Genomic DNA, 22,093 nt, shown 5'->3' on the forward strand with positions numbered 1-22,093 from the left:
ATTTGAATCCAGTTTCAAACCACATATACATGTAGTTTGGATCCCGTTTGTTAACATCAGTTTTCATGCATTTTTTAACTATTCAGATTACAAAAAACAATGTATTGGAGATATTCCACAAACGTCAGCGCATAGCCTTGAGGATGTATGCAATATGTAATACAAAATACCCCTTTTCTTAGTCCAAAGTCATAAAAACATCATATTGTCATAAATAATATCTGTTTGCATGAAGAAGATTGGGTAGGGATTAGGGAATGAAAAGACAAAAGAAATCCAAAAGATTGCGTGGTTGCGAGCTAAACACATGGAATTATTTAGGCTTAATGAGCATAGTGATACAAATTGGATTTTTTTTGTTTGTGTATTACCCTATTATACAATCTGAGGTTCTCTATAACCAATGTCTTGTGGCTTGATGTCACAGGAATGTGGCCTGTCTCTCTGCGCATTGTACGACATGGTGCAATGTGACTGTCCGGGAGAGAACAAGATGGAGAAGTGCCACATGTGCTGCCAGCAGAGAGGTAACCACAATGTTCCGCCACATCAGAATGTGTTTACTGCTCCAAATAAATTAGATGCATAAACAGCTGTTTGTGCTGACATTACTACTTTATAAAATGTAAATTAAACACGTATGTTCTTGTATCCGATTTTTAGTTTACTTCCTTGGCATTATTCTTTTTTTTCCTCTGTAGATAAACCTAATACCTGCGCAAGCACCACTTCTTCGGTTCTTTTGCACTATTTTAACGGGAAACGTGTCGCGTTGGATCCTGGATCACCCTGCTCTGGAAACAGAGGCTACTGCGACAGGTTTAAAGTCTGCCGAATCCTAGATGCGGACGGCCCAATTGCAAGGCTCAAAAATTCTTTCCTCAAATTGGATGAGTTTGATGACCTGGCCGGTTGGATGAAGGTTTGTTGTTCGCATTTAAAACAGTCTAATGTAACATGCTACACTGTAAAAAATTTCCCCGTTAATTTACAGTAAAATGCAGGCAGCTAGATTTACCTGTAGAATGCTGTAATTTTACAGTGGACCTGCTGTAATCTGAAACAACAGTTTATTACTGTAAAAATGTTCCCGTTAATTTACAGTAAACTACAGGCAGCTAGATTTACCTGTAGAATGCTGTAATCTGAAGTAACAGTTTATTACTGTAAAAAATATTACAGTACTGTGCTGTAGAAAATATAGGCTGCACAGTATAATACTGTCAGGTGTTCAGCTGCATATACACAAACTGTGTATTACTATAAAGTGTATTAAAGTACTCTAAAATGTGAGCTTTACATTGTAACACTACTAGAATCTTACAATTTAAAATTTGCATTCTAAAACACACTGAAAATTGCTTGCAAACAAATGGCTCAAACAAAAGATGACCTTAAAACATGCTTTATTAAAGCTAATACCTTTAAGAACAACACAACACTAGATAAACTTTTAGATTTATTCTCATACAACATTAGATAGACTTTTACCATATGCCTTAAAACAGGCATACATAATTACATACATACATACATACATACATACATACATACATACATAACCTGTTCATAAAATACAAATATACTCTTAAGTCAGGCTTCAGTGAACACTAGCCAATTATTTTATATCAAAACAAATAGTTTATAAAATATATATCAGCATTTTAGACTTTTGGACTGATGGTTAAAGTCTTTTTCTGCAGTTTTCCCAGTTATTTTACACACCTCTTTTCTCTGTGCAGCTTTGGTTCTCTTTTCCGGATTTATTCCAATAAAGTATCTGAAAAATAAGAGGAGAAAATTTTCAATTAAAATGAATTGCAGTGTATAATTTTGGTTATCTAAAAATTTCTAACTAAAAACTACTGGAAAATTCACTGAAGACTTGGAATTAACTGCAGAGATCATACAGAGTACATTTATAGTCAGTAGATTCTAGCATGAGGCCCATAAATGTGGATCTTATCCTGATAAACAAAACTAACATGTCTAATATGACATACTTACCAAGAAGGATCAAAGGAGACACAGGCAAGCATTTTCTCAAGGTCAGCAGGTTTGGCAGACATCTATTGGTAAAGAAAACAATTTAAGATGACTGACAGTATTTGTATCTGTAAATAAAAAATGTAAAACTTAATGTGCTACTTGTTGCTTATATTCTAGAGAGGCAATAGGCCTAACATATTCAGAATATGAATGGTTTATGTAAAAATTATAATTTTCTCATTTACTCACCCTTATGCAGATTTAAACTCTGATGATGCAAAGGACGATATTTTAATGGAAATGAAATGTCTGTTTGTCCCTACAATGGCAAAGAAGAGAATGGGGATCAATAATGGGGAACACCAATAGTCATAGTAAATGAAAGATAAAATTAGCCTAATTTATACGGGTCACATGTTTTAACCAGTTTTCTGAAGTGATTCAGTTTCTCTCACCGTACATCTAGCAATTGGAGTCTAGTTTTTGATGCTTTGGTCTCAAATCTTTGATATTACATGAAACGACAGGTGACTTAGATTAAAGAGATAGTTCACCCCAAAATTAAAATTAGCCCATGATTTACTCACCTTGAAGTCATCCTAGGAGTATATGACATTCTTCTTTCAGACGAATACAATTGGAGTTGCATCTATCCATCATAAAAGTGTCCCAAAACTGCTTTGAGGGGTTAATAAAGGCCTTCTGAAGTGAAGCGATGCATTGGTGTAAGATAAAATACAAATATCCATATTTATAACTTTATCAACTAAAATAACTAGTTTCCGCCAGGCGGCCGTACGCATCGATTTACGGCGAAAGAGTAACACTTGAACATGACGCACGAAGTAATGACGAACGCGGTTGCTCAGCCCTGTTTGTTTGAACTGGCATAAGTCGACTTGCGTATAGCCATCTGCCGGAAGCTAGTTATTTTAGTCGATAAAGTTTTAAATATGAATTTTTTCCTTACAAGAATGCAACGCTTCACTTCAGAAGGCCTTTATTAACCACCGGGGGTCATTTGGGACACTTTTATGATGGACAGATGCACTTCGATGGACTTAAAAAAATGGTGCCCATTCACTCCCATTATAAAGCTTGGAAGAGCCAGGACATTTTTTAATCTAACTCAGATTGTAATTGTCTGAAAGAAGAATGTCATATACACCTAGGATGGCTTCAGGGTGAGTAAATCATGGGGGAATTTTCATTTTTGGTTGAACTATCCCTTTAATGGTACTGTACCTTTATGTTCCTTTTGGAGCTTGAAGGTTTGGTCCCCATTCGTCTTCCATTGTTTGGGAAAACAGACATCATTTCTCCACAACAATATCTTAATTTTTCCTCCAAGAGAAAGAGAACACAAGGTTAAGTAAATGATGAGATAACTACTATTTTTAGGTGAACAACTATACAGGTGTTAATAGAACAAACAATAGGCAAACTCACAGTTCTTTAAAGAATGAGTCCTTGCTTCTCTACAAAGTTAGCCTTCAGGAGTTTAACTACAATGACAAGGAAAACATAATGTAAAGAAGAGATACCTAAAAAAAATAATCTCAATAAAATAGAAAAATCTGAAAATTATCAACATTCCGTCCGTCCATCTGTTATGCTGTTATTTCTGCAGAGGTTTGAACATGCACGTTCACAGTAATCACGCAAGATTTATGAATTTTGATCATACCTCACCTATCTTTTGCTTCGATAAAGATTGGGACATGTGTCCGTTGCATATGCATAAACTGTGCATGACGGTAGCAAATACAAACGAAATGCAGTCTTGAGTGTTTGCTAACAAGCTCACAAGCATGCAATCGTTTTACTCGGTTACTTTTCCATGATTAAAACACGCTATCCTGTCATCTAATTACACTTCACTGGATACTGTATGTTAATATTTAGACGTACCACTTGGTAACTTACAGATCAAATCAAAGAGTAGGCTAGTTGCAAATAACAGCAGCAGATAATGGACGGTTTGAATCTCACGTAAAAAAATTAACCACATAAGAAAAAAAGAACGAAAAAAAAAAACATTCCACACTAATTGTTTACTCAGATAAAGTTAAGGAAAATGTGCAAGTTGAATAAAAGTTTCTTACCCGTTTGAATGTGATGTGATGACAGTCTGTAGGCCTACAATGGGCTCACATTCCTGTGGTCAAAGTCTAAAGTCGCTTCATCCGATTAAAATCGCAAAAACATCACTGGATGTTTAAAATGTAATATTTAAAAGTAATAGGTAGTTTACATGTAAAATAATACTAGGCAGAGCTGCAAAATAACCTCATGCAGATAAACTAAAATGTCTTCCTAAACTCACATGTGCATGGAAAAATATGGTATTATACTGTTAAATAACAGTGTCATACTGTTGCTGGTCAACACGCAATTTGAAGCGACCAAGTTCTCCCATAATGCATTGCAAAAAACGGTAACTTGCAGTTATTACATGAAAACAGCATTTTGCTGTTAAATTTTCATGTAAATTTACAGGAATTTTTTACAGTGTAGCATCTTCCATTGGCTGTTTTTTTGGATTTCATTCATTTACCGTAACTCAGTTTTCTTTATATAATTTGAAACTTCTCTTTTCTCTTTCGTAGGCACATTGGTGGGCAATTCTTCTGGCTATTCTCGCTATTTCAGGAGTAATGGCTGGGACTATCTGTGTTTTTGGACAGCCCCTTGAAATTGATGAGGACAGGTAAACATCTCTCCATCTGGGGCCTTCCAACTGGCAAGAAACCCCTGCAAGCAAGAAAACATTGCTTTTGAGGCAACTTATGAATGTTCAAAACATCTGACTGATCATTGAAGGCTGTCCAGATGCACAGCTGAGAGTCATGCACAGCATCTGTCCAAACATGATTTGAGTTTACTTCACCCATGTGTCACACACCATTGGTCTTTAGAAAGTTATTTTAACTCCAGTGCTGATTTGAGGATTGAGCTTTCCAACTATAAATCATTGCTCTCAATAACTTTGTACACAATGTCGCCTACATTTATTTCAGAGAAATCAAAGAACATGACTTTATAATTTTGAGAAACATAGATAACAGATGGCTGTAGCTTCATGCATACACAACAGGTTTTTGGGAATGCTACAATACAAAATCAGTAGATGTCAACCTGCAAATGGCTTTCTTTTGGTTGTCTCTGCATATTTGGTTCCTCCGGAAATCACAGGTTCAAAACACTATCAGAAAGGTCAAAATGTAGTGTTTTACAAACTCATGGGTATGATGAGTGATATCGCGACACCAATTTGTTTGAGTTGCTGGATTTGCTTTCACGATTTTATCTCTTCGTGTCGTCCTTGGGGTGGTTACCATGATAAGCACAGAGAACTGAGTGACATTTAAGCTTGTATGGGGTAAAAAAGTTCAAAAACTATTAAATCGGAAATTTAAATGTTTTTTAGCATATTTAATAGAATTCAATTTGTAAATTAATTTATATGAATATAATGTACTCTAAGAAATGCAAAAAAGCTAAATTAATGCATAAAACATTTCAAGTTTAGATCTCAAGACATTTAAAAAGACATACATTTAGCTCAAAGACATATTTTTATATATATTTTGACACATTTACAGTACAGTTTATTTCATTGATGTACATCACATTATTTTTCATAAAAAAGTATAAAATGTTGTAGAAGTTTGTATGATGTAGTAGACCGATTAAATGTCAGTTGCAGTAGGCCTTTTTTGGAATATTTTTTCCTGCTTATGAATGTCGATTACCTATATAAAGTGCAAAAGAGGAATAATTTAACTTCTACCAATAATAAAATACATTCAACACACAGTAGATACTTCATTTGTTCTCATTTCATTATGATTTCTTTTTTAGATTACCTTGCAGTTGATTTATTTGGACTTTAAAAGGTGCCTTCTGGATGTAATTGTTTCTTTTGCTCAAACAACATACTAAACATTCAATATTTCAAGTGATGGTTTAAATTTTCCTCAGTGGAAACGTACCATCGAAAAGTTATCCGTGTTTACGGACAATTTAGTCAAAATAGCAAAATTGTTTAGTTACACTTGTTACATTAGCGAAATTTTGCACATAAAAAGTTTTGTTATTTATTGTTAAAGGTATAGCGATGTATGAAGCACAGATCACAGAAGTCACTATCAAAACAAGCATCTTTCTGTTTATTAAGGCGGTGAATTCACGTGACCAACTTGAACGAAATGCGTGGAAATATTTCGCCTTCACGCGACATTCCCAGTCACGTGGATTCCTACCTAAAATTGCAGGATTTCGCCGAAAAAACGGTTAATGTGACCTCACCTTTAACATGAAACTTGTAGAGTATAATTTATAACAAACACTTAATTTTGAATACAGATAGATAAGTAATGTAATGCAATGTATTCTTGGACAGTGATTGTAGCCAGAAGAATCAACATGACATATAATGATAAACTGAATTAACTAATGACCATTCAAATATAAATCCACTGCTATTCAATGAAATCAATCACAATTCAAGGCTTTTTAAGCCTATTCCATATGATAGTACAAAAGTCCACAATCCATTTGCATGAATCACATTCATAGCAATACATTATTCAATACAGTGCAGTTACAGTCTTAATAAATAACATCTGTATAAATACATTTGTTGAAGTGCTTCATCAAAATCTCTTTCAAATCGTTTCATTGGCTCTTCAATTTAGGCCTGTGTTGAAACAAAGAAAATGGCAGTTATTAGAATTATTTTAGATTAAATGTGAGGATATTAATTATAGTAGCCTACGCTATTATCACCTTTTAGATAAAGACCTCCATGGTTCCCTGCATTTCACAAATACAACTTCTTGAACTGAACTTCCTGTTTGGTGATCTTTTAAACACAACACAATTCTAAGAAAAAATGAAAGAATGAAAGCTGTTAGATACTTAAAAATATGTGAATATCACTTTACATGTGGCATTAAATGTAAAGAAAGCAAACTTTTCAACCAAAGCATTTCACAAAGTTGAATTTTGTTAGGTTTGAAATTATATTAGTAGATACTAATCAGTAGATACGTTCAAAATGAAGACATATTGTGACATTTTCTGGTTGTGAAATGTTAGTGGCTCATAGTTAATGTGATGAATTACACCTGGAGTTACTCTGTTTGAGCACCTGTGTGAACTTTAGGAAAACTGACTTCCTTGAGACCAATTCATTCAAGTCATTGAGCAAAATAGGCTCAAAAATGTGAATTTTAAGTGTCTGAAAGCTTTTTAGGTTCATTATATCTAGCAAGACTGGTAGGAACATACTTTTTTTGTGTCTCCCCAGCTCTGACTCGGACTTTATAGATCGGTACGTCAGAATTTGTGGAATCTCCATACCACCACGAGGAGAACAGAGTGAGTAAAGAGGAAGTGGACTCCTCCCATTTAAACTTCAGCATCAGAAGATCTCCAATGTCCTTCTCGGTTATAACGAGGAATGAATGAGTCTTATTGCTGGTGATCTTCTCCTGTCTGCTTGTTGAAATAATTTAAAGATAGTTAGCATTGACATTTGACTGGTATGAACACAATATAGCCATCTTTAGAAGATATAAGTATTGATTACTCACACGTTCAACTTGAGATCTTCTGCTTCACCATTGGTACCGTAAAGTGAGACTGTCAGGACTGGTTCCATCTCTAAATGATTTATTTTTCCAAGGAAGTTGATTTTCAGCTGATAGTGAAAAACTATGAAATAAAAAATGACCAGATGTTGTAGCACCCACAACAAGGGTTTTTATTTTTAATTTAAGTGCCCCTAATATGCTATTTTAAAGGTTTCTTATTTTGTCTTGGACAACTCCTACAATAGGTTTACATGAATCCAAGGTCAAAAATCATTTTCTCACAATATACATTGCAGCATCACCTCCTTTCTCACAGTGTCTGAAACGGTTCGATAAAGGATTCGGTCTCTCTAAATCCCTCCTTTCCGAGAGCATACTCTGCTCTGATTGGTCAGATGGCTCAATCTGTTGTGATTGGTTTACCGCATTTACCGGTATACCGGTATACCGCTTACAGCGCATGTCAGAAACAAAACACCAATTACCCTTATCTGAACTTAAGCACCGGATCTTTCTCAGCGCGTGTATACACAGTAATACGTACTGTAATAATGGCGCCGGTTTTACTGTATCAATGCAAATCCTCATCCTTTGGAAGTGAATGCAAAGTGGATTTGCTTTTTCAGAGCGTAAAACCACATCTCGACGTGTCAACAACACAAACCAAAATCTTTCAGGTCTCTGCTAAGGGTGGAGCAAAATAGACGTTGCTCGCAGGCAGCCAATGAAGACCATAGGCTGGCATTATGCAAATGTGTTACAGGCCTAACAATGTATAGGCTCTATGCACGAACGCTGCTGACGTATTTCCGGTAGGATCTCAGCCGGTGTCTTTACTTCTGCATAGCGCGTTCTATAGGGAAGTGTATAGCGGCAAAACTTTAATAAAATTCATTTTCTCAGAAACGGAGACAACGATTTTAGAAACTGATTCGCTAGTCAGATTTTGCGCGATATGAGAGAATACTCACCCTCAAAGTTGTCGATGTAGCTTGAAATTTAGAATTTAAAGAACTTATCTTTCTTACTCATGTGTGACAGTTAACTGCCTCACAATATTGTTAACATCATTTACGTTAACCGCTGGAAGTTCTTGTAAACAGCGACTGTAATTTGCCATCATCTCCACCTAATGCAAAAACGGCTTCCGACGCAGCACCAGATGTAACTGGGCGGGCTGAGACAAAACGTGGAAGCGATCGTGCATAGAGCCTATTACAAATGTGTTACAAACCTATGTACATTTGTTACGCAGTGTTACAGGTTTGTAACTCACATGCTGTTACAAAGCTACATAGGACTGTAACACATTTGCGGTGTTACAGGTTTGTTACTCACATCCTGTTACAAACCCGACATAAGTTTGTAACACATTTGCAGTGTTACAGGTTTGTAACTCACATCCTGTTACAAACCTACATAAGATTAAGACCTACATAGGTTTGTAACACATTTGCAGTGTTATGGTTTGTAACTCGCACCCTGTTACAAACCTACATAGACTTTATTACATAGGTTTGTAACACATTTGCACTGGAATTACTGACAACTCGTTTCAGGCAGTTCAGAATTGGTCTTTCTTTCGTGCACTTTGATTTTTTTCAACTTTTTTTGCAGACCTTTTACATTCACAAACAGCTTTATTACACTCTACATGAACGGTAATATCAGAAAAAGCATAATTGGGGCACTTTAACTAAAACTAAAACCATAAAAAAAACATTCATTTCTTGAAATAAAATATTTACTAAAATAAAATATAAACTTGTTTTGTATTTCAGCTAGTTGCCATCGCAACATTTCTTATTTTCGCTTAGTTTAAGTTATAAATAAAGTTATTTTAAAGTTAAAGTTAGTTTAAGTTATAATAACTAAAACTAAATCAACTAAAGCTTAATAAAAACTATAGACATTTAAAAAAAAAAAACAGGAAAAATTAAGAAAAGAAAGCTTAAAATGAAAATAGAAAACAGGAAACTAGAAAATCTTGACACTGACCTCTGAATGGCATGGAGCCTCGTGTCCTGGTGAACATCTTAACGCTTCGTGCCTTGCGGACTTTGCTGACTTTGTAGCCCACAGTGTTGCAGCGGTTCTTGCGACATTGGAGGCACATGCCGCGGTCGAACATGTCATTGCTCCCGCAGCTGTACGCCCTGCTAGCTTCTTCCTCGTTCAGCAGGGAGTCGATGTACAGGTGGATGGACCTCTCGTGCTCACATCTGATGGCATTATTCATGGCTAAGGGCATTAATGAAACTGATATGATTTTGAACTTTACTGTCACACAAGTAAATATCTTGCTCCTTAGCAGAGATAAATGATTCCATTGTCGAAGGGTTGCATCAGTTGTAGCAAAGGTTTGTTGTAAGTTGCGAAAACAGATTAGAAAGCCAGATTATGAAAAATGTGATTATGAAACGCTGTCACAACCTCTTGATATATAACTAATCTCTTTCCATCTTTGGGAAAGTTACAAATAACTTAATTTATAACTTAATATAACTTAAGAAATTTCTAGAAAGGAATTGCTACGATAAATCAGCATTTATTATTACCGGTAATTAAAAATATATTATATATATATATATATTTATAATTTATATTAAATTGTAGTCTTTTACATAATTTGTGTGTGTAAATATTTTACAAAATAATATTTTATTTTGTGTTATTAGAAATAATTAGAAATTAGAAATAAGCAAAGATAAATTATTTAAAATAAATTATACTTTATTATGTGAATTTTAATTTAAATTGTATTATATCAATTGTTCTATTTTTAAGAAATTTTATATAAAAATATACCATATAATTTTTAATATTTAATTTTTAAATAAATATATTTGTCAAATTGCTACAATGCTACAATCAACAATTCAAGAACCAATGGCCCCAAGTGCATCTATGCTTACTCTTCCTTTATTTTTCAATCAATTTTGGTGAAATATTTAGGTAAATGGTAATCATATATTTAGATATCCCAGATCAAGGTCTTTACCAAGTATTCCATAACTAGCAATTTTCTCCAGAGCTCCTCTCAAATTGCAGCCAGGCTGGAAGCTTCCTCCATTGGGGTATATATCTACATGGCCGACCGGCTGCTCGATACCGATACTGAGACCCAGGGAACCTCGGGTGAATGTGTGGAGGACATCTACAAAATGGGCATCATCTGGGGACAGCCGTCTGTGTGCGTGGACCCCTTCAAAGTCCGGCCCAGCAGGGTCTAGACCTGCAAAAACACCAAATTGTTGTCCATGTACGGTGCATTTAAGACATATTGTACGATTTATTTCCAAAAGAAAGTCAGTGAACCTACCTGTGATTCTTCCAACTTTGTTCGTTGCATGACTTCCTGCAAAACCCGCAACGTGGGCGCCAAGACTGTAGCCAATGAGGTGCAACTTCTCCAGAGGAATGTTGATAGTCTCCTTATGAATCAAGTATGAGCACAATATTACAAATTAGCAGTGCAACTAAGTTGCACAACATGAGAAATATTATTTGCCTGACTTGATTTGCTGACACAAACCTCCAGCCAGTCTATGAAGAGTCCGATCTCTTGTCCCACCATCTTCGTGTTTTGTGCTGCCACCGCATAATGGTTCTGCGCCATGTCCAACCAGTCCACGACAATGACATTAGCGTTTTTCTCCCTGTCATAAAGGGCAGCAACCAGTTTCTCAACCCAGCTCTCGAATAATCCGCTTACCTAGAGGGAAAGAGCTAAATTAACACTAACATATATGGGATGAGTTGAAAAAGAATCAGAATCAATTGAAAAATTCATTAAATGTATGTAGAAGTGTTGAGGTACCGTCCACCCGTGAATGACTAGAAAGGTTTTCGAAGTGTTGTTGAAGTCACAGCTGTTGAGGGTCTCTGGTTTGCCACGTACAATGTAACACACATCATCATCTGGTTGGGACGGGTTTCTCAGAGAAAACTTGACATTGGCTTTGTTGACATCTGACAGGTCCCTTAGATCCTCCAGGAAATTACCTATGTAACGGAAATAGCCATTAAAAAAAAAAAGTAAAATATTTTTTTTTATTTAAAGAAATAGGGCTACATCAAATAGTGAAATATTACAAAAGTAAAATTAAAAATATAATATAAAAAAGAGTTTTTTATTTATAATAATAATAATATAACTAAAAAAATCAATATATAAAAATAAAAACAAACTATACTTCAAAATGTAACTATACATTTTCGAATTTGAATAATGCATAATTGGCAATGTCATTCAAATTGTAATGAAAAAAAATCTGACATAAAAATACAATTTTAAATATTTATGCTTCAGTTGTAACATACTTAGCATGCTTTATGAAACAGCTACAAAAGTAGCTACAGTAAATATTTCCATAGTTGACAAACAAGGTGGGTGGAGCCATAATATCTAAATTACTATACACTATTATCACACCTTTAATCGATGCGATATCAGATTGCAATTTAAAGATAACATATAGTGATAATGAACTTGAAACGTAGCCTACTTTCAAGAAATCCTTGCGTAAAACAGCATAAAACGTCAACTAACATCTGGTCGACTCGAAGAAATGTCAAGTAAATGGACCAGCATCTTCTACATGCTAATTCATAGATTTAAAACCTCAGACAGATGCCGGAAATTAAAAATGTCGCAATAAAAACACAGGATTAGAGGTAGGATTTGAAAACGCAGACATTAAAAACGAAAGAATCGCACCGTGTCCTAATAAAATAACCCCTCAGGTTACCCGCGAATCCCTTTCTCACGGAGCATCAACAAACATCTTACCAAAGACTCCGTTGAAGAAGTTTTCTTCCTCCAGAGCAGCGACGAACAGACCAGTGAAGCTTAATAATACGAGCCACGAAACGCACTGGAGTGAGAAAATGTTCATGTCTTTTCTGCCTAAACTTTGTGCACTTGTGACCTTCGCCAATTTCTATCGCGCGCGCAGTCTGCTATAAAATATACGGAGTCCTGGTGCTGTTTGAAAACCTGACTAATGAAATCCGAGCCTCAGACTTCAGTTAAGTTCCTAAATAGCACTACTAACTAAGAGCACAATTTGTCTCAGCCCACAGGCGGGGTAATACGGTCACACATTTGTTGTTAGTCCGGAGCTGTCGATGTCTCACGAGGTTTCTTTACCATAATAAAACATGCAGTTGTCACCTTGGACTGATCTATCTATCTATCTATCTATCTATCTATCTATCTGAAAATTCAGCTTTGCCATCAGGAAAAATACATTTAACAAATATTTCACAATATTTCTATTTTTACTGTAATTTGATCAAATAAGTGCATCATTGGCTAGCATTAGAGACTTCTTTCATTAAAAACCACACACAAAAAAACACTTAATTCTTCCAAACAACCAGTAGTGTATTTATTAGCGGGAAAAGGGCCAAGAAACTTTACATAGAAGTTTGTATATGCTTAGGTTGAATAACTAAATGGGTCAGACAGGTTTTAGACAACTTAAAACTGACATTTTGTGGCAACAATCTGTTATGTCATGAATATTGACAGTGACATAACAGGTTATGTCAATATTCATGCAAAATATTATGGAGGAGAGCCCCAAAAACTGATACCTTTTACTTAAAATGTTCTCTTTTCTTGTCATTCGAGACAGTAAAGATTTATAACTCAGTACCCTAAATGCTCTTTGCACGCATTGTGTCATAGTCATACCATAACATTTGGACCCTGCCAAAACTCTCAATGACAACTGCGCTGTGGTCATTCCTTCCGTTTGTAATGACGTAACAAGGACCAGGCACCGTTCGCCTCTATCCATATTCTTCAAGAGCAAAACCATAACTAATGACCTGTCACATGCTCTTTAGCAGATGGAAACGGTTCTAGAAATCATTGTCCAACATACAAGAACTCAGAGGAGGTCGAATATGATTTCCCAGAGGAATTCGGGTGTGATAAGCCAAGATCATTTTAAATCTCCATATCTAAATTTTTTATCCCTATATGGGTGATGCGTTGCCAAAAATTCAATTTCTCAACAGTCTCCTTCCAGAAGGTTCTGACTAATGAAAGAAACGGAATGTTGTATTTTCATTCCAAGAACTCCATTCCATGAAAAGGGGTGGGTATCTTGAAAAACAAGCTCCTTGTGTTTTGATTCGAGGTTACTACACGTGAGTCGCTCTCTCACTAAACAATGTGAGCCATTTGAGTGTTTTACACACAAATGGTGTTATTTGAATGGATGACGCTCCATTTTCATCTTATAAGAATGGAGCTAGCGTAAACAAAACACTGGCATGTAGTTTTTATTAATCAGATTTAAACATCTATAGAGATTGAGGTGTTGCCAAAAAAGTGAAACTTTCCCAGTTTTCTGTTGATGCTGTGAAATGAACAGCCAATTTCAAAATCGTTTTAATGTTTGAGACATAAAATATCCATAACACTCATTTAAAATGAGATTTAGTGTCACTATTACAGTTTTTTTTATTAGTTTTGGTACTATTTTCACAAGTAAGGTGTACATTTTCAAAACTCTCAGTACAAAAATCCAAACTGATCACACTTGTAACACAGCTAGTCATTCTTTCAAAACCTGATCCCATGCTTTCATTACAGCTATACATATTTCAATCCACATAATCAATGTTTCAAACACATGATTATTGTAATATGTAATGAGAACATTAGGTTTAATCACAGAAACACAACAGTATAGGCTTATATACTGTTTCTTATTTCTATGTATCATTTAATTGCAAGATACATGTTTCAAATCACCCTTGCTACTTAAATAATTACAGTAATACAGGCTACAGTTGCCACATTAGAAAATTCACAGAAAATACGTTACCTACCTTATGTAATTGAATCCATAATGTTTGTAATAGTATATATCTAGTGTGTTATAAAGGTGTGATGACGTTATGAAACTGCCATGAGGTTTTGTGCTAGAAAAGAGTTTTCTGGCAATACAGTAAATGTTCTCACTGTGCCATGTGAATGAATCTATACTGTATAACCTTTATAAGGGTGAGTTACAGTAATGTGGCAGTCTCTACCATGATAATCTGTTTACAGAATCACATGGCATACATACTGTAATGTAAAATTTGATGCCATCTGTCTCCCTTCTTCTGATGCATCTTTGATCAATCTGATGTTATACATTGACTGTTTTCTCTCCCTATCCTGTTCTATGTTCACAAATTGCAAATTTCTGTCTCTCTCTCTCTCTCTCTCTCTCTCTCTCTCTCTCTCTCTCTCTCTCTCTCTCTCTCTCTCTCTCTCGCGCGCGCACACACACAAACACACACATGCAAACACTTTGGACATAGTGGTGGTTATTATCTATAAATCACTTGTGTAAAAAGAATTCATTACATATCGGAAATTGCAAACAAGTTCTATAGAAACTAAATCAATATCTATTGAACTCTATTGGTGTACCAAATGATTCATGATTAATTAACCATTAAGTTCAGTTGGATTAAATAATAGACAAATGTATTCAACTGAAAAAGTTTGATAGTAAGAGCTTTATGAAAAGCAGTTACTGTGAATGAAACATTTATATAAATGAAACACTTATTTTGTGTTGTGAAAAGGATACTTTGGGATTTTGTGTATTGTACTAACAGTTGAAAACATGTTGAAATGTTTGAAAAAAAGTGCAATTTTGATGATCTGTGATATTACTAAGAGTTTTGAAAATATACACCTTGCTTGTGAAAACAATACCAAAGTGAATTCAGCGCAATTTAAAGGGATATTTCACCCAAAAAATTAAATTCTGTCATTAATTACTCCCCCTCATGTCGTTCCAAACCCGCAAGACTTTCGTTCATCTTCAGAACACATATGAAGATCTTTTTGATGAAATCTGAGAGCTTTCGGTCTCTCCAATGACAGCTACGCAACTACCTCTTTCAAGCCCCAGAAAGGTTGTAAAAACATCATTAAAGTAATCCTCAATTTTATGAAGCGATGCGAGTGCTTTGTTTGTGCAAAAAACACGTAATTTTTATTTACCAAGTTTTATTACAAAATATAAATTTCTGACGCGCGTTTACGCAACAACGTCTACTCTCGCATCAACAATTTTTAAAATTAAGATTAAACCACTGGAGACAGATGTCTTTACTACCTTTCTGGGACTTGAAAGTGGTAGTTGCGTAGGCTGCCAATGACAGCCAGAAAGCTCTCTGATTTCATTAAAAATATCTTAATTTATGTTCCGAAAATGAACAAAAGTCTTATGGGTTTGGAACGACATGAGGGCAAGTAATTAATGATAGAATTTTCATTTTTGGGTGCTTATTAAATTTATTAAAACTAACTTTTTAATACAGACATGGCATTTGCACATAAAATAAAGACGGTGACGTTTTAAATGAAAAATCTTAAGTGCTCACATAGCGTAACATAATGTTTATTAAAATGACATCATACAGTGCACGGCTTATAGATTCATATGATCACAACAGGCGACCAAATACTGATCAGTTCCAGTAACTTCATTCACTCAATGTTTGTTTATAAAAATAGAGTCTACATGACTCAAAAGAAAAGGCAAGAGCACTTCAGAAACATGGAATACATATATTAGGTGCTTAATATACAAATATATACATTCAATAAATAGGAAAAAGGTACGTTGTTGATGTATTTGTAGCTATTATGTGAGGCAGTCAACCCTGTAAGGCTTGAGAAAAAACTGTTGCCATCATTTCTGAACTGCTCGTTTTACTACTTGGCTGTGTGAACGAAAGTAGTTTCTTGCCTCATTACTTTTTACAAAATCCAGACGAAACAACCTTTGAGGTGCTTTGAAAGGGGTAATGAGAAGCAACATAAAAGTGGCAGAATTGTTTGTTGATTTTGCTTGTTTTACCAAACAAAACTGAATCAAATGGAGGCAAAGCCTTTAAAGTGACCTGTGCCAGACACAATAACCCAAGAAATGAAAGAAAGGTAGACATTTGAAGAGCTGTTTGTAAGTGTATATATATAATGACAATTACATATATTTACAGTAATCATTTCATCTTCATTCAGTAGGATTTGGTCCCATTTTATGCTAAAGCATTTCATTGAGACTGACTGAAGGCTGCAACAAAGGCAAATCTGAAGGTTTTGCTTTTGGAACTGAGGCAAAGAGGATTAGCATAGCTAGAAAACCGCTTTGGTACAACCTAATTCACAGTACAACCAAACAAACGGCTACATAACCTAGATGTTTAGTCTCTAAGTGGAATTTCAAGAGTAATACTGATAAACCAAACGAACAGCAACATGTTTCGAATGGCATCTTTCTCCAGAAAGAAAAGGCTCTTTTGTGGACAACTAGCAAACCCTGTTAACTAAGTGCAAGTCCTTTCAGACTAGAACTGATTACTTGTATAAATATATTGCATAGAGACATGATTATCATTTTATGCATTAAATGATTTCATTAAAGATTGTCTTACAAGACTTGTCTTGAGCAGTATCCAAAGTGATTTTTTTTTGTTTTAAAACTGCACAGCAGTAACATTTTCAACATGTGCTTTCTTGCAAGATGTGTTTCTGGATTTGGTTCGGGTGAAGGCTACTAGTCCAAATATATACGGGAGAAGTCAGTTTCTACCATTCCAGTTTCCCCGGCAGATTCCGTGCCAGATCCCAGCAGAGGTGGATTTCGACGTGCTTCTTTACTCGGTGTCCTGTTTGAACAAACTTCCGTGCATCTTCAACTTGTGCAATCTGCCAGAGTAAAGTGCAGAGGGTTTAGTCAAACAAAACTCACCACAACAAACAGAACAAGAACATAATAACTGAACAGGGAAGGTCATTTTATTGGGCTGTATCAATAGAATGGCTGGACGACGAATGGAAATTTACCTCTGGTTTTTGCGGCTTGACTGGGCTTCTTTGTCTTTCACGAAGACGGCAGCCTCACCTCCACGAGAAAGGTAGGAAAATTCACTCTCTTTTGCACTGAAGATGACCCTGGATCAAAAAAGACATCAATTTTAAATCAAGGTAATCTGAAGTATGAAAGGTATAAAATAATCAATAAATGCAATAAAATGCGGAATGGTAATATAAGAAAAACAGAGGATTGTTTAAAGCAAAATAATATATAATAATACATATAAAGAAAAATGTATTCTCTATGCTTACTTAGATTGTGTGTCTCCTGATTTGATGCGTAGTTTGCGAATGTGAAAGATATCAGGGTTCCACCAGGGCCAGCTGATGAGGGAGTCTTTCTCCCAGAGAAGTTTTACCATCAGCAGCTCTCCGATGTCTGTATCCGTGGTCAAAAGGAAGGACACTGTGGTGTTTGTGTCTAAAGTAGGCCTGTGGAATCAAAAACCATCAGTATCATCTTTGTCAAAACTGTACAGGACAGAGTCCAGTCGTGACCTGTTTTCTTGGTACTTAAGGTCCTAATCACTGAAATCAAAGAAAAATCTCTGGATCTTAGTAAACTTCTTAACATTGCATTTTTAGGCTTTTGGTTGTTAATTCAAAACCTGTCCAGACATCTATCAGGAAAGGCTATTAACTTACATGATGTAAGGGATATTCTCCTTCTCGCCGTGGATTCCGAACAAAGAGATCTTCATGGGCTGGTCATTGTAGCTTATTTTCTTCTTGCTAAAGAAGTGGACCTTCACTTGATAATGGAAAACTGTGGGAAGATGGTTATATTAAGAAAGGATATATATATATATATATATATATATATATATATATATATATATATATATATATATATATATATATATAAACATTAAAACCTTAAACTTTGGTGCTCCTAACCTTTAAATGGCATCATGTCTCTAGTCTTCATGTACATTTTGCTGCTCCTGCGTGTGCGGATTTTGTTGACGCTGTAGCCCACCGTGTTGCAGCGATTCTTGCGGCAGCTGAGGCACATGCCTTTGTTGAAGCTGTCTTTGGAGCTGCAGCGGTAAGCCAAGCTTTGTTGCTCCTGGTTCACCAGTGAGTCGATGAACAGGTGGATGGAGCGTTCGTGGGAGCACTTAACAATCTGATCCATGTCTACGGTGAACAGAGGGAAAAAAATGAAAGCTTTGTGATTTTGAAATCTAATAACGTCTTGAGGTGGACAATGGAGGACAAACGTACTTCTTAAGCCAGAAGTGGCCACCATCAACATAGTGTTCTGGAGGTCACAGCCAGGTTGGAAGGTTCCACCATTGGGGTAGATGTCTATGTGGCCCACAGGCCTCTGAATCCCAATACTGCGATCCGGAGAACCGCGAGTGTTGGTGTGAAGGACGTCCACGAAAAGGGCATCATCTGGGGAAAGAGTGCTTTGGGCATCTGCGTACTCAAAAGTAGGGCCAGCAGGATCCATGCCTAAAAATCCAAGAAAATTGACCAATTTTAAATGTAATGCATTTTTAAGGGTTTGAATGGTAAAATCGAAAGTTGACACCCTAAAGACCCCAATATACTTCAAGCAAAATCTAGGATAAAACTGGTGTGAACAAAATCAGGGATCGGAACATTTTGCCAAAGCAAACATTCCAGGAAGAGTTTACTCCGGCTGGTAAACACCTCTGAACTACCAATGGTCCGTAGCGATTACGAAATTGGTAGGTGTGGCTCTGAGGCTCCGCCTTCTTTGACATGGAAATCTTCTCTGGTTCATTTCTTCTGTTTGTTCTTTTAAGGTCAGACGCGAGGAAAACATGAACTCACCGGAGAGCCGCTTTATAACAGAAATTGAAGTAACTCTAATTGAAAGCGACACTGACACAATTTTTGGGGGTTTAATACTGTAAACTGCGATTTTAAGCAATCTGTTTTATAAAGTGCTATATAAATAAATGTGACGTGACTTGATCGGAGAGCCGAACTGCAGAGCTGGTGCAAACATCTATATCGCTATGATCTTTAATTTTTAATGGGCTTTAAGAAACAAAATGAAGTTACCTGTGATTCTGTTGACCTTATCTCTGGTGAGAAGGCCAGCGATTCCTGCTACATGAGCACCAAGACTGTAGCCCAACAGATGCAGTTTCTCCCAAGGATAGTCAATCTCAGCCTGGATGAAGAAACGATACATGCAAGATAAAGTTTACTGCTGAAAACAAACTCTATATCTTCATCAGATGCTCTTACTTGTCACCTTGACATAGCACAAAACTTCTCAGAGTGTTTGACATACCTGTAACCAGTTGACAAACTTGGCCACATCCTTGCCCACTAGTTTGGTGTAGGCGGCAGATGTTGGGTAATGTTGTTGCGCTCGGGACAACCAGTCCACCACAATCACATTGGAGGTTGGCTCTCGTTCAAACAGGGCTGTTACTAGTTTGGGAACCCAGCTCTCAAACATACCGGTGACCTAAGATGAAATCATTCACGTCATGCTTTGGACTGCTTCACACATTCATTTAATGACTTCAACAAGTGTAGGAGAAGCACCTACCGTCCATCCATGTATAATTATGAAGGTCTTGTAGTCTGGATTGAAGTTACACTCTTTGATTGTTTGAGGTTGACCTGGAACTATGTAGCACAGATCTTCCTCAGGTTCTTCGCTAGTCCTAAAGGAAAACTTGGACTCGATGTCGGTGAAGTCCGTCATCCATTCTGTGGCATTTTCCATGAAGTTACCTGTCCAAAACCAGATCAACAATAAGTTTTCCAGCCAGCAATATACAATACAGTAAGTACTGCTTATATTACATGCTTTTACTTGTAAGCTGCTTATAATTATTTAAATTAACATTTAAAAGAAGCTTATCTTGCATGTGCTTATACTTTTCCCTAATTTTGAATGTGAGGAATTATTTCCAAATGGCAAGCTTGGATCCTTTCCCAGTGCTTGACTGACTTTACATACATTTTTTCCCTATAATCTCCTTTAGAATGTCTTCATAACTGACTGTTCTAGCTTGTCAAATACATGTAAACAAAATATCAAACAAACATTTGAGTTGTCTTTAACAGATAATTACCACTATGCATATTGTTAAAAGTCAACAAATTCTACTTGTTTTTAAAATATTACGTTTTATATACATTATGTTTACAAATTTTCTCAGTTAAAAAAAAAAGATAATTTAGAAGGTAAACATTGATCAAATTAAACAAATCGGTATTAAAACAAAACAGGCTGACCATTTAAAAATACATTTATATGACAATTATATTTATTTTATATTTACAAGTGTCATATTAATAATAAATGCTAGTTAAAATTATAAATAAAAACAAGAAAAAGTGTGTTTAATAGAATCTTAATATTTTTTGCACCGCAAAACATGGTGTGTAGCCTATATATGCACGATATAAAAATGTGATTTGTAGAATCTTAATATTTTGCACAATCCAATGTTGTCTTCTGATGCATAATAATATAAGACTAATATAAAAGATAACGGTATAAATTGATATAGGCTAAAAAATGTATACCAATATGAAATAAAAAATACAATAAAATGCAAAAAAATATAGGCTATAATAATATATACCTATAATTTTAAGAAACTTTCATACTTCAAATTTTAAGAACAGGAAAAATAACCACATGCCTCGGGACTCATGCGGCCATTGATTGCTCCAATAAAATCGGTTTCCATTATTTGTGTATATTGATATTTATGCAACTGCCTCATCAAATATATTCACATATTCAAGTTTTTAAAAGTTCACTTTTTAAACTTTATAAACACAAGTTAATTCTATGATTTTATAAAACAAATGAGCTTTATACTTACCAAAAGCGGCAAATTCAATCGTTGGCTCAATCGTGGTTTCAAAACCCGAGGAAAAGGCGAAATATATCCAAAATATAAAACAAGCGCTGGTTACTCTCACCATATTAATATAATGATCACGGATGCAACAATGTATTTAATTTAATTAAAAGCTGTTGAGAGCCGGTTATTTTATAGAGTTACAGCAGTTTAAAATTCCAGTTGGGGGTAGCAGCTGCTTTAGATGTCTTATGTCCAGAGTTTCTCTCAGGAGTTTAAATCAGTACCGCTACAAGCGTGTCTTTATCCTACAGTGCGGGGCAGTATGCAAATCAGAGAAATTCTATTGGTCGAAAGAGGCGGGGTAAGGTCTGATGTGACCAATAAAATGCCAGGAACCCCCACACTGACTCATTACTAACCATTACAAATCTGGAAAGTTGTGTGGCCCCACGAGAGTCTTCAAACAAATCGATTTCTCAAGGCCTTTCTTTCAGTTCTTTCTTTTTTGGGGGTCAAAGTTACGACGACGCCCATAAACATTGCAAATGCAAAAATTGCAATACACATAGCTATGATTAACATGTTTTAAAAATAAATGAATTATCAATTATTTTTAAATTAGTTTTAATTGTTTACATTTAAATGTAATTAAGTCATTTTTAAATAAAAGTCACGTCTAAGTTAAGATTCTTTAAAAAAAAAAAAACAAGAAAAAAAAAAGAAAAAAACTGAATTACATGGGTATGTGGCATAAACTTTTATTTTTAATTAATTCTTAAGTTTGT

General features: G+C 35.4%; 3 protein-coding genes across 4 annotated transcripts in view; 1 reads left to right on the top strand and 2 right to left on the bottom strand.

Annotated features, from left to right (window-relative positions):
- LOC307170330 (disintegrin and metalloproteinase domain-containing protein 10) overlaps nucleotides 1-5,812 on the top strand; it is a 30,201-nt gene extending 24,389 nt beyond the window's left edge. The window contains exons 13-15 of the mRNA XM_079891427.1: nucleotides 428-527; nucleotides 702-922; nucleotides 4,599-5,812. Coding sequence (XP_079747553.1) covers nucleotides 428-527; nucleotides 702-922; nucleotides 4,599-4,703 — 426 coding nt within the window. The 3' untranslated portion in view covers nucleotides 4,704-5,812. The remainder of the gene's footprint in view (nucleotides 1-427; nucleotides 528-701; nucleotides 923-4,598) is intronic.
- On the bottom strand, nucleotides 5,407-12,708 carry lpl2a (lipoprotein lipase 2 a). The gene is made up of 10 exons (XM_079891431.1): nucleotides 12,382-12,708; nucleotides 11,410-11,594; nucleotides 11,125-11,304; nucleotides 10,912-11,023; nucleotides 10,591-10,824; nucleotides 9,588-9,830; nucleotides 7,590-7,710; nucleotides 7,285-7,491; nucleotides 6,781-6,876; nucleotides 5,407-6,691 (listed from the first exon to the last, which is right to left on the bottom strand). The coding sequence occupies exons 1-10, from the start codon at nucleotides 12,485-12,487 to the stop codon at nucleotides 6,670-6,672; spliced, it is 1,506 nt and encodes a 501-aa protein (XP_079747557.1). The 5' UTR covers nucleotides 12,488-12,708; the 3' UTR covers nucleotides 5,407-6,669.
- A 3,409-nt stretch (nucleotides 12,709-16,117) lies between these two features.
- On the bottom strand, nucleotides 16,118-21,582 carry lpla (lipoprotein lipase a). 2 transcript variants are annotated; one of them, XM_079891430.1, is made up of 10 exons: nucleotides 21,327-21,582; nucleotides 20,033-20,220; nucleotides 19,769-19,948; nucleotides 19,534-19,645; nucleotides 18,721-18,954; nucleotides 18,391-18,633; nucleotides 18,139-18,259; nucleotides 17,746-17,925; nucleotides 17,464-17,571; nucleotides 16,118-17,325 (listed from the first exon to the last, which is right to left on the bottom strand). In XM_079891430.1, the coding sequence occupies exons 1-10, from the start codon at nucleotides 21,427-21,429 to the stop codon at nucleotides 17,274-17,276; spliced, it is 1,521 nt and encodes a 506-aa protein (XP_079747556.1). In that variant the 5' UTR covers nucleotides 21,430-21,582; the 3' UTR covers nucleotides 16,118-17,273. The 2 variants fall into 2 exon arrangements, with proteins under 2 accessions (XP_079747556.1, XP_079747555.1); XM_079891429.1 differs by having other exon boundaries at nucleotides 18,391-18,954; nucleotides 21,327-21,566.
- Nucleotides 21,583-22,093: the final 511 nt, after the last annotated feature.

This window comes from Squalius cephalus (genome assembly GCF_949319135.1).
Source record: "Squalius cephalus genome assembly, chromosome: 13".
In the NCBI taxonomy this organism is placed as follows: Eukaryota; Metazoa; Chordata; class Actinopteri; order Cypriniformes; family Leuciscidae; genus Squalius; species Squalius cephalus.

Coding starts and splice junctions, on each gene's coding strand:
- lpl2a (XM_079891431.1), bottom strand. CDS start 12,487: ATGAACATTTTCTCACTCCAGTGCGTTTCGTGGCTCGTATTATTAAGC. Junction 11,024..11,124: donor TCTTCATAGACTGGCTGGAG/GTTTGTGTCAGC, acceptor TTGATTCATAAG/GAGACTATCAACATTCCTCT. Junction 6,692..6,780: donor TGGAGGTCTTTATCTAAAAG/GTGATAATAGCG, acceptor GTTTCAACACAG/GCCTAAATTGAAGAGCCAAT.
- lpla (XM_079891429.1), bottom strand. CDS start 21,429: ATGGTGAGAGTAACCAGCGCTTGTTTTATATTTTGGATATATTTCGCC. Junction 18,955..19,533: donor TAAGGTCAACAGAATCACAG/GTAACTTCATTT, acceptor TTGGATTTTTAG/GCATGGATCCTGCTGGCCCT. Junction 17,926..18,138: donor GAGAATATCCCTTACATCAT/GTAAGTTAATAG, acceptor TTGATTCCACAG/GCCTACTTTAGACACAAACA.